The 16,496-nt window shown below is 41.7% G+C and overlaps 1 protein-coding gene across 1 annotated transcript in view; it reads right to left on the reverse strand.

The window, feature by feature from the left end:
- Positions 1-1,440: 1,440 nt before the first annotated feature.
- PLCD4 (phospholipase C delta 4) overlaps positions 1,441-16,496 on the reverse strand; it is a 57,904-nt gene continuing 42,848 nt past the window's right edge. The window contains exons 15-21 of the mRNA XM_081933980.1: positions 14,274-14,438; positions 12,799-12,955; positions 10,711-10,827; positions 8,490-8,668; positions 6,955-7,090; positions 6,110-6,259; positions 1,441-4,079 (exon numbers count right to left, since the gene is read on the reverse strand). Coding sequence (XP_081790106.1) covers positions 3,976-4,079; positions 6,110-6,259; positions 6,955-7,090; positions 8,490-8,668; positions 10,711-10,827; positions 12,799-12,955; positions 14,274-14,438 — 1,008 coding nt within the window. The 3' untranslated portion in view covers positions 1,441-3,975. The remainder of the gene's footprint in view (positions 4,080-6,109; positions 6,260-6,954; positions 7,091-8,489; positions 8,669-10,710; positions 10,828-12,798; positions 12,956-14,273; positions 14,439-16,496) is intronic.

Genomic DNA, 16,496 nt, shown 5'->3' on the forward strand with positions numbered 1-16,496 from the left:
CTTCTAGTAACATGCAAACAACTGTTTTGGTGATAAAAAAACTTAATAATTTATGTGTCCCTTTTACATATATAGCCCTCAATTTTTCTTCTTTATTCTGCCCGACTTCATCAGCCAAATAAACCGAAATTATACAATCAAAAGCAAGCATACAAAAGAAGGAAATAGTTGTACCTTCCCCGTTGGAGTCAATAGTTTGTTCTTGTCCAGATTGCTCCTGTTTCTTATGTGTATATCTCCCCTTTTCCTTTGATTTGCTTATATCTCCATGAATGTATCATAACCTTGCATCTATACTAGGAAGATACGTTGCAACAAATATAATCTTATGCAAACTGCCCAGGGACTAAATATTATAGCTTTGAGTGAATAAGCATAAGATTGGGCTATATGAGACTTTCTGCTCTACATTAGAAAAGAATCATACAAAATAGATACCCTGCATGTCTGACACTTTTAACAGAAATTGCTTGCACAAAATGTTTTCTTACTTTTAAAAGTAACTTATGGGATTCTGTTTCTATTCTGATTTCAGTTTGAAACACGAATCTCAGCATAATTAAATAGACTTTCAACCAGACTTTTCTCTTCCGAGTCCTTCACTTATGCTGAAGGATTGCCACACTTGGGGAAATAAGCCAAAAGCATAAGAAGGTGAGGTTGATAAATATTCTCTGAACCTTTTTAATTTCTTCCTGTATATTGCATGGAACCTGAAGTGTATATGAAGTGGGGAATAGGAAGCTTAGGTTCTGCAGAAACTACCTTGTTATGTTGATGGATTCCTAATGAAACTAATGTTAGTGAGGTCCAGAAACTCAGGTTATGATCAGTGTCACCAATCAAGACTATGATGACCCAGGACAAGGCATGAAGGCCACACAGCCAGCTGAGAGTTCACACATACTCCCCTTTAATGCCCCAAATTTCCCCAAACACTCCCACGTTCTTGGCAAATCCTAGAATAAAGCATGCACGCACGCACATGGCAGCCTCTGGCTGCACGCAGTCCAGCAAAGCAGGAGGGCACTCCTCCCAAGTTGTTGGGTTGGCCTGCGCTGTTCCTGCCTTCTCTCCACTCTCCGTGCTCAGGGATCAGGAGGGGGCGGTCCTTGCTCATTGACCTGAGCTCTGTTGCTCCTCATTTCCACTGCTTCCCCTCTCTTGGTCATCCTGCCCCTGTTCCTCCCTGCTAACAAGCCATCCCAATCCTGAGGGGCCCTGGGCTGCCTCATCCTGCTCCTCCCCACATTCCTCTGAAGCCATCTCCTTCGCAGATTCAGGCTCCGACGGGGGGCATGACAAAGTCTTTCTTTTCTAACACACACAAACTAATAAATGTTGCAATAAAATCCGTTCTGAATTTTTTTTTAAAAAAAAAAAACACTGTACTTTAAAAGTAATTTGAACAATTCTCTTAAGTAATACATTTATTTGGATAAACAATTTTTACAGGTTCTTACAAAGAAAGGTTCGTACTTGAGAGACTGGCATTCAAGGGAGTTTTGCACAAACTGCAGTTACGTTAGATATCACATTAAGCACAACCATGTTGAAAGCCAAGCATATTGGATTGTTTAGGTGAGCTAGAGAGCAAAGCATGGATATGGTGTCCATAGCACATGAGCAAGCTGTAACCAGGAAAGGTAGTTCTGCAATAGATCCTACCTTGGTCCTGATTAAAGTAGGTTCACCAGGTTCAAATGAAGTTTAATGCCATGCTACCCAATGTAAAGACAGCATGCAATTTCCCTCTTCGTTAGCTATCAATTTTGTTTCTTTAGAGTCTGGAAGTGGCATTCCAGCTGCTAATCTCTATTTCCAATAAATACCCTAAATGAGAGAAGCTGTCTCAATATAATGTAAAATGCTGAAATAATTGATGGCTGGTGAGCAACTTCAATGTACCAGGAAAGAGAGATTTCAACATTTTGTAATGTTTCTAAATATTTTGTTCTAAGAAAAAAATTCTAGAGGAATAATAGAAAAAAATAAACCTAGAAATAAACATATTTCGCTCGAATTTCAGAAAACTATTCCCAATTTGATCCTAGCTCATTGGTTTCTTTTATAAAACTAATAGTAGATTACACCTGGGTGTCAAGCATTTCCTGGTAATACATGCTAGAAAGAAAGTCTACTCCACTGATCTCAGAGAAGAAATTGATCTGAAATGATATAAGGTTTCCTGCTTGAGCGGGGAATTGAACTAGAAGACCTCTAAGGTCCCTTCCAATTGTTATTCTGGTCCTCCAACCTCTTGATGAAGGATCTTCAAAAAAATATCAGTGAATTATGTTCTTGTTATTTCTTTCCTGAAGGTGAAGTCACCCAAATTCATATATTTATAATGCTTGATGACATCCATTTAAGTATGAACTGCTTCCACGTGGAAAATACAGATCACAGTGTTACATATGTCAGGTTCACACGCATCTCAAAAAGATTTTACCAAGGGCATCCTAACTCAAAAAAGTTTATCTCACATGAATTGGAAGGGATCTTGACATGGGATCTTGACATGCCCCTAATCATACATATAGGAGGGAGAGAAGGAGGGGGAGAGAGGTGGGGTACACAAATATCTCAAAGTACTGTTTACATTAATCAAATCACTGAGGATCATTAATGTGTAACATCACGTGACCGTGACTTCTTGCCAGCTTCGCGTTGACTTTGCTCGTTGGCAGCTGGTTTGCAAAGGATGCGAATGGTGATCGCTTGACCATAGGATGCTGTGACCATTGTAAAGGCTTGCCGGTTGCCAAATGCCTGAATCACAACCATGGAGACACTGCAAAAGCTGCATTTTCTAGGAACTAGTTAGTTGGAAGTCTTCTCTTTCAGCGCTGTCATAATTTTGCATAGTTGCCAAAGAAGTAATCGATAAGCAAGGACTGCCTGTCCAGCCAATCTCAATAAAGATAGTTCTAGTCTTCCTATAGAGCTGGTCTCATTCTCTGATTTTACTTCTTAGTGGGGTTGACATCAATCTTGCAAGCCTGACTGTGTTGTACCTCCCCCTCCCCCCTTTTCTTATAATCCAGTGATTAGGGAGCATCTGCTCCTGAATATTATCTTCTTTCCCAAGGCTTAAAAATGTTTCAGCTTCTTTTGCCTGGCTAATGATTCTGTCAAGGTCATCTTCTTTCCTTCCTATACATCTCAGCCACATTATGTTTGGACAGGGGTTTTATACTCTTTCTACGATGTAGTAGTGTTGTTTTTAGAAAAAGTTTGCAGTTGAAGAGAAAGAGTTGTACCAAACAGGAAGATTAAAGACCCTTCCTCCTGCTTCATGCCCCATATCCCTCCCTATATAACAGGTGGCTAATTCGTCATTTTAAGCACCTTCCTTCGGTCACTCAGTTCTGACCTATATAAGGGAGAGTGATTAGTGACTGTTTTCCTACCGGAACCTATAAGGGAAACCAGGCTGGGGGGAAAACATACATCAATTCTTTTCTTCGACTTGGCCCACAATGAGATAAAGCTTTCATCAGCCTCCTTTTAGTGTTGCAGAATACCGATCAGCAATAAAAGCAGCACAGTTTAAACCAGTATACATTTCTGCTGGCTCAAGGCCTGGTGAATAGTACTTTAACAAAGCTCTTCTGATAAGTCCATGATTGTAGAAAACATTGTTTAAAAGAACTTTGCTCTGTCAGGGTACGCTGGATTCCTTACAAGGCGGAGGTAGATTATAAGGTGAGACCTGAGCAAATCACAATCATAAAAATAAACAGACAAGCAAAATAATGCAATTGGTATTCTTTTCTTAAAAAAATAAATATACTAGTGGAAAACAATGTTTGTGTCCAAATCCCATTCTGCATAGAAGTAAGAGGTGGTTGGCAGGTAGGGTGATTTTTTTAAAAACACCATCTTAATTCCTGTCTCCTTCATTCACCCTCATTCTCCAAACCAAAGGGGGCAGAGAAGGAAGAGTTGTATTGTGTAATGCAGAAATGCGATTTAATCATTCTCAGTTGCCAACTCCCCTATCTGAATGTGGACAAAGAGTGATGCTGGTGAGATCCCAGTGCCATCCTTCGAAAGAAGATGGATGTGGCGGTATCCTGTATGGGAAAAGAAGGTGCAAAAAAAAAAGAGAGAGAGGCTTATTTTAAGCAGGACAAGGTCAATTTCTTTTTTATCTTCTCTGTCTGCAGGAGAAGTTAACTAAGAGAACATAGGACACATTGGGAGACTCAGAGCTCTTCTAACTTCATATTTTGCAACTCATCCCATCTGCCAGCACTGGACACTTGAATTCATAAGACCAGCCCTGAATGGAATCCCATTGGCTGTTTCATTCAGAACTGCCTCCTCTTATTGGCCAACATCTTATTAAGCTGTCTTCCTTGCTACCTCAGCCTTTAGAGATAAGAAGTAGCAGCAAAGCAAGATGCCACAGTGTTTGCATTCATAGCTTGCAGTTTTACTTTAAACACTGGATTGTCCCTTGTAAATACAATCGCCAGAAGGAAGTTCAGAAGGATGCTTATCGTTAGAAATACCTTTTTTTAGTTGTTGATTCCTGCCTGAACTGGACCACATTTCGAGGTCTGATCCTTCAGATAGTTTTGAAACATTCCATGTTCCTCCATCTCCTTTATTTGACCCAAGGTGACTCTCTGGCTATCATTATCTTCTTTTAACGACCCCATAATCCCTTGCGAGGTGGAGTCTGAGCAACTGAATGGAGTTAGCAGAGTGTTTTAGTGGCCAGATGCCCTTCCTGTTGCCAATGCGGAGATTTGTTAGCAGATACATTCTCAGTCTGCCCGGAGAGAGAACTATTTGCCTCTACCTAGGATTGAACTCACAGCCTCCTGATTGTGAGGCGAGAGCTCCACCTCTAGGCCACCGCACCACTCCAAAGTGCGGTGACTTTACGGCAGGGGTGTCCAAACTTGGGAACTTTAAGACTTGTGGACTTCAACTCCCAGAATTAACGTTCCCAAGTTTGGACACCCTGCTCTACGGCTATACATGAACAATATTAGTTTCTTATTCACAAGACAGGACACCGTGATCTTTTTTCTTCCACAACATGTTGTTGTTTGGATTTGCTACAGTAACAGACATATATAAAAATCCCATCTAAGCAATACTTGCAAAAATTAATTCAAATAATGAGGACAAAGTAGAGTCAGGGAACTTCTGAAGTTTGATCCATCCATGTCCATGTCTCTATATCTTTGTTTTTCTATTCTGCAAGTTACTTTTAGACATTTTATAGTAGAAATTGAACTTGTGAAAAAAATACTCTTGAACTAAAAATGAACTTAATACATTATTGTACACACATTTTAATGAAGGTTCATTGTTGATTTGTATAGCATATTGATATGCTAGTTGCTGCCAAATAAAGGATCGTAGAACTTTAAATTTGAAAATGTATGATATATAGCTCATTGATTTCACCCGAAGAAAGATTCAAAGCACATTTTCTTTTCTTTTTTCTTTTTGCTAGAGCTGGGCTTAATGGAGGACATCTAAGGAGAAGATCTAACAATTTCCCAGCAGTACAGAGAAGATTTTGACAGGAGATTCAGCCAGATGGGTCATAGCCTATTATAATTAACTTTTACTATGTTACTCTATGGGGACGTGGTGGCTGAGTGGCTAAGATACTGAGCTTGTCGATCAGAAAGGTTGGCAGTTTGGCAGTTTGAATCCCTAGAGCCGCGTAACGGAGTGAGCTCCCATTACTTGACCCAGCTTTTGCCAACCTAGCAGTTAGCATGTAAAAATGCAAGTAGAAAAGTAGGAACCGTCTTTGGTGGGAAGGTAACAGCGTTCTGTGCACCTTTGGCATTTAATCATGCTGGCCACATGACCACAGAGATGTCTTTGGACAGTGCTGGCTCTTTGGCTTTGAAACGGAGATGAGCACTGCCCCCTAGAGTCAGGAATGACTAGCACATATGTGCAAGGGGAACCTTTACCTTTACCTTACGGTACTCTTGGAAAAAGAATATCCACTGTAGTGGCAAATGATTTCCCCCAACCCATTTGTCACAAGGACCATTATTATTTTTATCCCCAGGATTTGGTGTGAGGTAACTCTACCTCTTGACTAGTGTAATATGGAGTCCCATACCTGCTTTGACACTGGTGAGAGGTAGTGTATACTGTCCCACAAAGTCATTCCGAGATGCCTTGTCATAATCTTCCACCACAAAACGTAGAAGGGCCAGTTCTGGGACCCACACGTAGAACCGAAAGGACTCACCCCACTGTGGGTTAAAACCTGTTTAAGAATTTAGAAATAAAGCGAAGATGCCATCACTAAATGGTATTTCAGTATCTCTTTTAACTTTCCCTTAGACCTGGGGTCTCCAACCTTGGCAACTTGTGGACTTCAAACCCCAGGATTCCTCAGCCAGTTTTGCTGGCTGAGGAATTCTGGGAGTTGAAGTCCACAAGTCTTAAAGTTGCCAAGGTTGGAAACCCCTGCCTTAAGACCAGCGTTTCTCAATCTCAACAACTTTAAGGCGTGTGGACTTCAATTCTCAGAATCAACAACTCCACATCCTAAAATTGCTGAGACTGATTGTAAGGGCTTGACTCTTCTATCCCCTCAGGAAAGCAGAACTCTTGAAACAGACAGCATTTCAAAAGGAACTTTTTTTGTGGGGGCGATAGTGATAGCAAGGGGAATAGGCAGGATCTGAATTTCCTGCTCAAAATCATTAAACATTATAGAAACCTGTCCCCTTTGTCCAGTCCAAGGCAAATCAATCCACGGGTGTGAAGTTGTTGTGTGAATCTCGGGCTGAGAAGATGATAAGAAGTTGTTGTCAGGCGCCACTTGCTTGTGAACTGCCCAGAGTCACATTTGTGAGGTGGGCAGCTATATGAATTGAATGGAATGAAATAAAAATAAGGAAAATGTGCAAGATCTAAAGCCCAAGTTCCTTCATCTTTACAATAAGATTGGCTCACCATTATTGTCAATATATTTGGTTTCCTGCTTGGCACTGTCAGAAGGGATCCCATGAATCTCCACTCGCACGAATGGATCCACAATGGAGCCTTCTTTGCTGTTGGGAATCTTGGGCAGCTGCTGCCCACTAATGATCTGAAAGAGAAGATCGCACGATCATGAAACTCATGTCAAAGCTACAAGGCAGAACTTGCAAAGTACCAGCTGCTAAAACTTGGAACCTGCTACTCAACACAGAGAGTAACTCATCAGGAGTCCTAAATCCCCAAGGCTTCTGTTGTCCCCAGCTGCCAGTTGGCCCTAGAAGTGCCACTTTTGAATTGGCATTGATGTTACTGAGTCAGCCATTGCTCTGGCAAAGGTTTCCACCAGTGTTTCCCTTGAGTACAGAAGCTGGAGGGTCTGCTAGATCAGCGGTGCCCAATCTTTCTGTCATGGACCAGATTTGGAAGAAAAATTGTCTTCCCCGAACCGGGAGGGGATGGTTTTGCACACAACCTAGATCTTCTGCATGGGCAGATAAAGCTTCGCTCACTTGCTGCTTGTGCAACTTAGGTCCTAACTGGTTGTCCCAAAGGTGCTTTTTCAAGACGCAACTGGACTTTCTGGTTTTTCTTTGAAGACTTTTTTGCTACTCATCCCAGAAGCTTCTTCTCTGACTAGATGGTGGGGAACGGAAGGATTTATACTCTTCACCTGCATTCCAACTACTAAAGCTGTCCTGGTAGTGAAGAAATGAAAGCTACAAGACAGCACCTTAGGTGACAGAACCAATCTCAGCCCAGAGCACGTATGTGCCATGCTGGAGCTCTGCTTGACCTATTTTACTACCTGTTTTAAATACAATGAAGGTTTCTACAGACAGAAACATGGCTGTGCCATGGGTTAACCTGTGTCCCCCATTGTGGCCAATTGTTTTTGGACCAGAATAATACTTGGAAGGGACCTTGGAGGTCTTCTAGTCCAATTCCCTGCTCAAGCCGGAAATCTTATATCATATCAGATCAATTTATTTTCTGAGATCAGTGGAGTAGACTTTCTTTCTAACATGTATTACCAGGAAATGTTTGACAGCCATCTACTATTAGTTTTATAAAAGAAACCAATGAGCTAGGATCAAATTGGAAATAGTTTTCTGAAATTCTAGCAAAAGATGCCACTTCTCTCCCTCCCTCCCTCCCCCCCATTTCAGGCAACATAAAATGCAGCTCTCCCCAAATTTAGTTCCTTAGTTAGTTTCCTCATAGTAGACTTTCTGGTCTAAAAGAAAGGACATTCCAATAGAAATTGCCAATATACAGGGGAAATTTAAGGGGAAATGCTTTTAAAATATAAGTATTGTTTTTATTGGTTGTTGTGGACTTTACTGAACCATAAAGGTATAGCAACAAATATGTATAAATATAATTTTAAGAACCTGGGGATGGGTGGAACTCTATGATAATTGGCCCGGCTAAGTATAAGGAAGATACATATTTTTTTAACCTCCCCCAAATCTTTAAAGTTAAAGTGTGGGTACAGACACATACAGTACCTTAACCATTAAGCTCAAGGGGTTACCTTCACCCCTGCTTTGGGGGTCCTCAGGGCTGAAGGCTGTCTCTCTGTCCCTCATGAAACTTGGCTTCAACACATAACCACAGTTGCCATTTTGACTAAAAAGTCCATCATACAAGTCCATCTCTGTACCAGCCGTTTGAAAATTCAGGGCCACTGAAATGGGGAAGATCAGAAGGAACAGTTATTTTATTGTTTACTTTTAACCTTAGAACCTCAGACCTATCCTCCATAGAGTACTTCCAGATAAGCATCAATTGAGAGAAGAGATCAATTGAGAGAAGAGATCAATGAAAAAACAGTAGGAAGTTAGCACCCATCCCCCTCCTAGGAAAATGAGGTATTTTAGGAAATATTAAAAGGGCAGAATATTTCCCCTACAAAGAGGCAAAAACTCAGCCCCGCTCCCACATTTGTCAATGGGCTATTAAGGCCTGAGCCAGTCTATTCTACATTACAAATATCTACCTCCTTCAGGCAGAGCCATAGTAGGAATTGTCCAAAGCGGACAATTATGTGGTTCTGCCTACCACCATTAAACCATCTTTTCAAGCAGCCTCCATGTTTCCAGTGTCTTTCTCCCCACTTGGAACTGAACCCAGATGGACATTTCTTACAACAATACAAATTAAGTCCCAGTCTAACATACTGGCCAAGTTCACACAATACATTAAGCCATAACGTGGCTTGCCTCTTGTGCTATGCAAATCCAGACAATTGTTATTTTATTTTATTTATTTAGCTTGTCACTCATGTACAAGATAACAGGAATAGGAATAAACATGGATAAGAACATAGGAAATTGGTACAAATAAATGGGGACAGTTGAACAGGGACGTTAGGCACACTGGTGTGCTTATGCTTATGCACACCCCTACGATTGTGGTTTCAATAAACCATGGTGCAGCAGAGAATAATTCACATGATATGTGAAATCATCCATTGTGGTTTGCAAAATGGCTCAGTGCAAAGTGTAAACTCTGCAAAAAGGGGCTTACTCTATAAATGCTGGTTAAACAAACAACTGCTTAGAGTATTGTGTGAATTAGACTATTGTGTATAACACAGTCTTGCTCAAATGAATGCCATCCATTCTGGAAATTCCAAGAATTGTCATTATAAGAAATATGAAAAATATCAGGTTGGGGAAGTACAGAACAGATCACATCTCCAATTAATGTCTACTGTAGCTGGAAAAAAGGAGTGTGAACTGATCTTATTGTTGTTTTTTCAGACATTTTTGTTTATCCTATCATCTAGGCTCGACTCCCGGATTAGCCCTTGTCTTACTCATCTATACATACAAGAGGATAAAAAGGAGGAGGAGGAGGAGGAGGAGGAGGAGGAGGAGGAGGAGGAGGAGGAGGAGGAGGAGGAGGAGGGGGGAAGGAGAGGAGGAGGAGGTTCCTTTCCCATATAAAGAGCAGCACTATAAAAACTAGCCTAGCTAGCACTGTTCACTCAGGCCATAAAATGCAAAAACAAATAGTATGAGAAGAGTGAAATTTCATATACCTTCAGAAATGATATTCCTAATCTATTCAGTGAATAACGTAAAAGATGTAGCACAAATGAATGACTTTGCCTAGGGAAAAAAACCCCTCGTCATTTGTTTTGCAACAGAGTAGAACTGCAATGATGGTAAAATGGTTGGAGATATCATTTATGATGAATAATTGTAAATAAGAGCTGAAGAAACCAGACACTGGATCGGATCAAATGCCAACATCATTCATCATCTCATGCCTGAGGAGACCAGCAGTATGAAGGACATGACACAACAGCCCACTCATTCTATTGTGCTCCATCAAGTGATGTTCATTTAGAGGGCACATTTCACCTTGATAGTGGTAGATAACCACTAGTGGCTTCTAACAGCCTCATGGCTTTGCTTTACCTTCTTTTAAAACTGCCTACCACGCTGATCATTTTACCATCTCTTGTAACCAAGTTTCTCCTTCATTTATTGATGCTGTTTGAAGGCCACTCAGTAAGAGAATCTTCAGGCGGTATATAAATTTAATAAAACTCAAAACTCAAACTCAAGGACAATTTGCAGCAAGAAATAACGAAGTTAGCCCTCTTGCTCTAGGCAAAAGTGCCGAATGTGCCTTGTACTGGCTATCAAGCAACCTCACCATTACAGTACATTCTCTTCCCTCCTCATCTTCTCCTTGTCCCTTTCCTCTTTTGCATACCCAATTGGCACCCCACATTCCACATCGCCCGAGGGTTGAAATTGGAGGAGTCCGTCCGCAGCCCACTGGGGAAGATCCGTGTCAGCTGCCAGGTATTATGGCGGACAAAGTCATTCCCTATGAGACATAGCGCACCGATTGTTAGGAATTCAGTAAAGGCAGCAGTGATTAATTAGATAATTAATTAAGAAGACTAGCAAGATTTTAATACTAGAAGACCCAGCATTGATCGAGAACCACACACACACACACCCCAAAAAATGTGCTGTGTATGCATGCCTTGCTAGGTCTCAGGACAAACTTTAAAAAAGAGGCCCTCCCTTCTCAGAGCTTCGAGAAAGAGTGTTGTAGAAAACCTTAATGTGGGTAGAATAGTTACGTCATAACAAAAGGAGGAATATAGACATTTCTTGCATCCTTTCCAAGGCTTGATAGGTACTGTTACTTGTAAATTGCAGAATCTTCCAGTTTTAGTAAAATTCATTTTAACCGATACTATAAATCTAATTAGTGCTGGAATTACCTCATGGATGAGGTAATTGAATAACATACACATGGGGAGAGTTCTCAGTTTACATAAATTTATTATTATTATATACTTTATTCATTAAACATGAAACTCAGCCAACTGAACATTCAAAAATGCATTACATATACCATTGACTGGTGCTAATGGTTGATACGGGTTGCTGCCAGCGTCCTAGGTATCAACCAAGCATCTTCTAAAAATATAAGATGTTCTGAGTAGCACAGTTTTTTGCAGTTCCGCTGGTGTTATTGCAGGAAGCTGAAATTTGTTGATGTATCTTATAAAATTCTTGGACATGGTGCAAAGTGCCCCGATGACAATGGGTATCACTGTTACATGCCTCATCCATAGCCGTGTAGTTTTGATGGCCACATCGCAATATTTCATTATTTTTTCTAGTTCTTTTTTCCCCACTCTGGCATCTCCTGGAACAGCAGTATCAATAAACTGTAGGATTTGGCCCACTACAACCGTGCTATCTGGCGTGTTGTGCTCCAAATGACGATCCATCTGTATTTGGAGCCCTTTGGTATGGTTAGGAGGGGGCACACCTTTTGAGGCGGCCTTATGTACATTTCCTGGCAAAATACATGGGAAAAATCCCATTCGGGAAAATTCCACTTAGGGTTAGGGTTAGCTCTCCATGAATTTGCAGAGCAAAACGGACATTGCCATTGGATTCAGAGCCCGTCAGTATGGTTAGGAGGGGGCACGCCTTTTGTGCCGGCCTTATGTACATTTCCTGTCCCACAAGATCTTCACCTTCTCATTTTCGATAACTTTTTCCACTTTATGTTCCCATGACTTTCTGGATACAGGTAAATGATATTTTTTACATAATGACCAGTGGATTAATTTAGCAACTCGGTCATGTCTAGCTTTGTAATCAGTTCGTGCAATTTTGCTCCCTTCACATATTAAATGTGAAACAGTTTCGACTTTGTTGTTGTAAAGTCGGCAGTTTGGATTGTCAGTGGATTTTTGTATCTTCACTTTCATGGCATAAGTTTGTAGTGCTTGTTCTTGAGCAGCCAGTATTAAACCTTCCATTTCTTTCTTGATATTTCCCATCTTAAGCCATGTCCATGTCAAGATGATGATGATGATGATGATGATGATTATTTTGACTGCATCTTGCTCACCAAGCAGTTCAAAAACATGCAGATGCAAGTAGATTAATAGGTACCACTCCGGTGGGAAGGTAACAGCCTTCCATGCACTTTTGGTGTAGAACCGTGCTGGCAGCATAACCACAGAAATTGTCTTCAGACAACGCTGGCTCCCTCAGTCAAAAAATGGAGATGAGCACTGTGCCCCAAGTTTGGACATGACTGACAGGGAAACCTTTACTTTATTGTGTCTTTATGGCTGGCTTTTCATATTTTTATATTTTTCAATCTGATACAAAATTACTGGATTTGCAACCTGACTGTATCTGCTGTATTCTAACCGTAGAGGAAGCTGAATTGAGCAAGAATAGCATTTGGCAGAATTGTATACCCATTAATCTTTGGCCCAAACATTTTGCCTGCCAGCCAATTTCACCCCCACTTTCTTACCAGCTTCTCGGATGAGCTTGCGAGCTTTGGATTCAGTGAAGGAAGACATCTCATATGACTTGTAGTGGCTACAAGAATGCTGGAAGCTGCAGAAAGGTACACTCTTACAGTAGATAATACAATCCGAAAGTTCCTTCGAGAGGGAATGTTTACCTTTCTGAAAAAAAATATAATGTTCATCTACAGATTATTAATAAATAATACTCCTGCCAAAAATGGGGAAAAGTATCCTTTTTTTTTGCACATAGAGCTTGACACCTTTGTAATTTCACCTGTTCAAGTTCTGGGTTTTACACAATTGATCAATCTAGCAACGCACACATATACACACATACACACACATAAACACACACACCCCAGCTCCTCAAGTATTGTATCCAAAATGGTTATGGTTAAAATACGATAGTGACACTTTCCTAGAAGCCACATTTGGCCAAAAGTGGAAGAGGAGCAAAATTTTGTCATGGCAAGAAGGGAGGGATAAAACATTAATAGATAAATGAATCTACTAGAGCAGTGGTTCTCAACCTGTGGGTCGGGACCCCTTTGGGGGTTGATCAACCCTTTCACAGGGGTCGCCTAAGACCATCAGAAAACACTTATTTTAAAAAAGTACCCAAAACATCAAATAATTTTATGGTTGGGGGTCACCACAACATGAGGAACTGTATTAAAGGGTTGCGGCATTAGGAAGGTTGAGACCCACTGTACTAGAGACTATTTTGGGTTGAAATCAGCAGAAATATTGCTGTTTCTAAGAGTTGCTGATGAATTTAGGTGGCATGATTTTGGGATACTTTCTGGAAGGTACAAAATAGGGATCCAGGCAGGGATGGGATCCTACCAGTTTAACAACTGGTTCACTGCGCGCGTGTGGGCAGTTTAGAGAATATTTACCTTCCGGATTGCTGCTTGGGAAGGAAAACAGCTGAGGCAGGGCAATCCATTCTGCCATGGGACTCAGCTGAGAAGATAAAGGTAGGTAAATTGCAGGGGCAGCGAGTGAGCCCACTTGCTTGTGGGAGCGAACCAGTTTGCTCCAGTGGTGGGTTCCGGATCCCATCACAACCTGTATGCTGCGACGGGGCCAGGCGTCCACCACATGCACACACGTTGTGCACACATGTGCACCACCATCCTGCAATGCTCCAGCTGCTCGGCAGAGCGTCACACATGCACCGTATGCTGCGTGCGCATGTACAAATGCTCCGGTCGGCTCAAATAGAGGAAAGGAGAGTGGGTGGGCGGCTGGGCCCTCCACAGCACCGTACCAGAACAGTGCCTGCGGCTCCCAGCAGGCACCGGTATGCCCATACCAAGGTGTTCCGGCCAGAACCACCACTGGTTCACTCCCAGCTGATCTTCAGAGCTACAGGTTTGCCCAAACCAGTCCGAATTGCTAGGATCCCACCCCTGGATCCAGGTTGCATCCTCTAATTGTAAATAGCAGGCCATCCTGGAGAGTGTCCACATACCTTCTCTTTCCTCTTGTCTTCACTGCGCAGGGCTTCTTCTTCTGTCTCGTTTCCTTCCTCCTCAATCACTTCTTCCCGTTCAGGTGCCTTGTCTGGATGCTCATTCAGAGAATCTTCCAGATATCCAATCTTCTTGCCCTTTAGAATGATCTTGCCCTTCAATTCCTGCATGTGGGCACATAGACCAGATTGGAACAGGAGGATAATTCTATTGCTTTTGACAGAAGCAGTTGAGCTAAGTTGCTTTGGTTATAAGACCCCAGCATTTCCACAAGAATGAGTTTTGATCGATGGCAAGATTGCTGAGTTTAGAGATCTGTCAAAGCTCACTATGACAAGCATTTTGCATTGGTGCATTCAAAGGACATCCAACTATTTCCTGGATAGTTTTTGATGCAGACTTTGCACTATTCCAGAAAAGTAGTAAATCCCTCTTTAAAAAGCAACCCAAACCACAACTTAGAGTACTACTTAGAGCACAGGTGTCAAACTTACAGCGTCACATTGCTGTCATGTGACGTATCACAGTTTTTCCCTTCGTAGAGCTGGGATGGGCATGGCCTTTGCCTGATGCATCCGGCCTGCAGGCCACCAGTTTGACACCCCTGACTAAGAGCATGCTGGCTAGGGAATTCTGGGAATTGAAGTCTACATACGTATCTAGACTTGATAAGGTTGAGAAACCCTGGTTTAAAAATTCAAGAAGCATTGCTCCAGGAGGCAGCAGAGAACCACTATGCAGTCCCGCTATCACCACCAGTCAATTGTTGTTCAAGCTGATGCAGATCTTCAAACTGGGGGCCACCTAAGAGCCTGGAAAGGCACAGGTGGAGATCCTGGTTGGAAAGACCTGAGATTTCCTGTTGCCTGGAAAATTTCCAACAGTTCTGAAAAAACAGGTCCAGGAAGGCAATGTTCCTACAACAGCTTAAAGTTGTGCAACAGAGATGTGAGCCTGGTCCTCTCTCAGCTGGGTCACCTGACTGTACTTCTGATTCATTTTTCTGTTAAATGCATTTTTCAGTGAAAAAAATCTGTGAAATATAAGGGGGAAAACAGGATATTTTAAAGCTGTCTAATATGAACTGGGCATGTGACAAAAAGCACAGTATGAAAAACACAGTATGGTGATGTAGCAGGGGGAAAGGGGGGGGGGCTTAGCTGTGAATATTTGCACTGCTGGAGATGTAAGTCAGGAAAGATTTTATGTAAGCTCACTTTGTTCCTAAGTCTGACATAATTCAGGGCATTTCTATTTCTTCTTCCTCTCTTGGTTTTTGTACCATCTAGCCCAGTGACGTTGAACCTATGGCACGCAGAGCCATTTGTCAGGGCACGCGAGGCGCTGCCCTGTCAGCTGGCCAGCGTGCATGTGCGCGCTGGCCAGCTGAGTTCACCGTTTTTAAAAGCCATTTTTTTGCCCTTCCCAAGCTCCAGAGGCTTTATAGGAGCCTGGGGAAGGCGAAAGGAGCCTCCCCTGCCCCCCCAGAGGCCCTCCGGATGCTTCAGGGACTGTCCGGAGGCTTCCCCGAAGTCTTCGGAATGCTCAAAATGACCCTCCGAGCAAACCGGAAGTCACTTCCGGTTTGCTCGGAGGGTCATTTTGAGCACTCCGAAGACATCAGGGAAGCCTCCGGATGGTCCCTGAAGCGTCTGGAGGGCCTCTGGGGGGGCAGGGGAGGCTCCTTTCGCCTTCCCCAGGCTCCTATAAATAAGGTGACCAACTTTTTTACAATGAAAAGGAGGACAAAACACGTTCTATTGTCTAAAATGCTAAGGTGACCAACTTTTTACAATGAAAAGGAGGACAGATAAATTGGAAAAAAAATATCGTAAATAAAAGAAATATTTTATTCATTGCAACAATAAAATATGATATATGCATAATAGAAAACATTTGTAACATTTTATATTGTAATTATGCTTACATGCCTGTTAATTATTATTTAAATGAGTACTTTTCCATTGAATTAATATTTTTTGTCAATGTATCATCTTCTAACAATATATTGGAAATATCTGAACAAGAAATATCTTTCATATTGAATTTTACGGCAAGTGCTGCAGCTAGAGTATCAACATTCAATCTCGATTTCTCACTTGTCGAAAAATCATTGGCAATTGAAAAAAACTCTTTCAACTGCTGCATTAGTTCCAGGGCAGCACAACGTAAATTGAACAAGTATAAATAAATGTTCACATGGAATATGTTCATTTTTGAAA

This window comes from Natrix helvetica (assembly GCF_964273705.1).
Source record: "Natrix helvetica genome assembly, chromosome: 1".
In the NCBI taxonomy this organism is placed as follows: Eukaryota; Metazoa; Chordata; class Lepidosauria; order Squamata; family Natricidae; genus Natrix; species Natrix helvetica.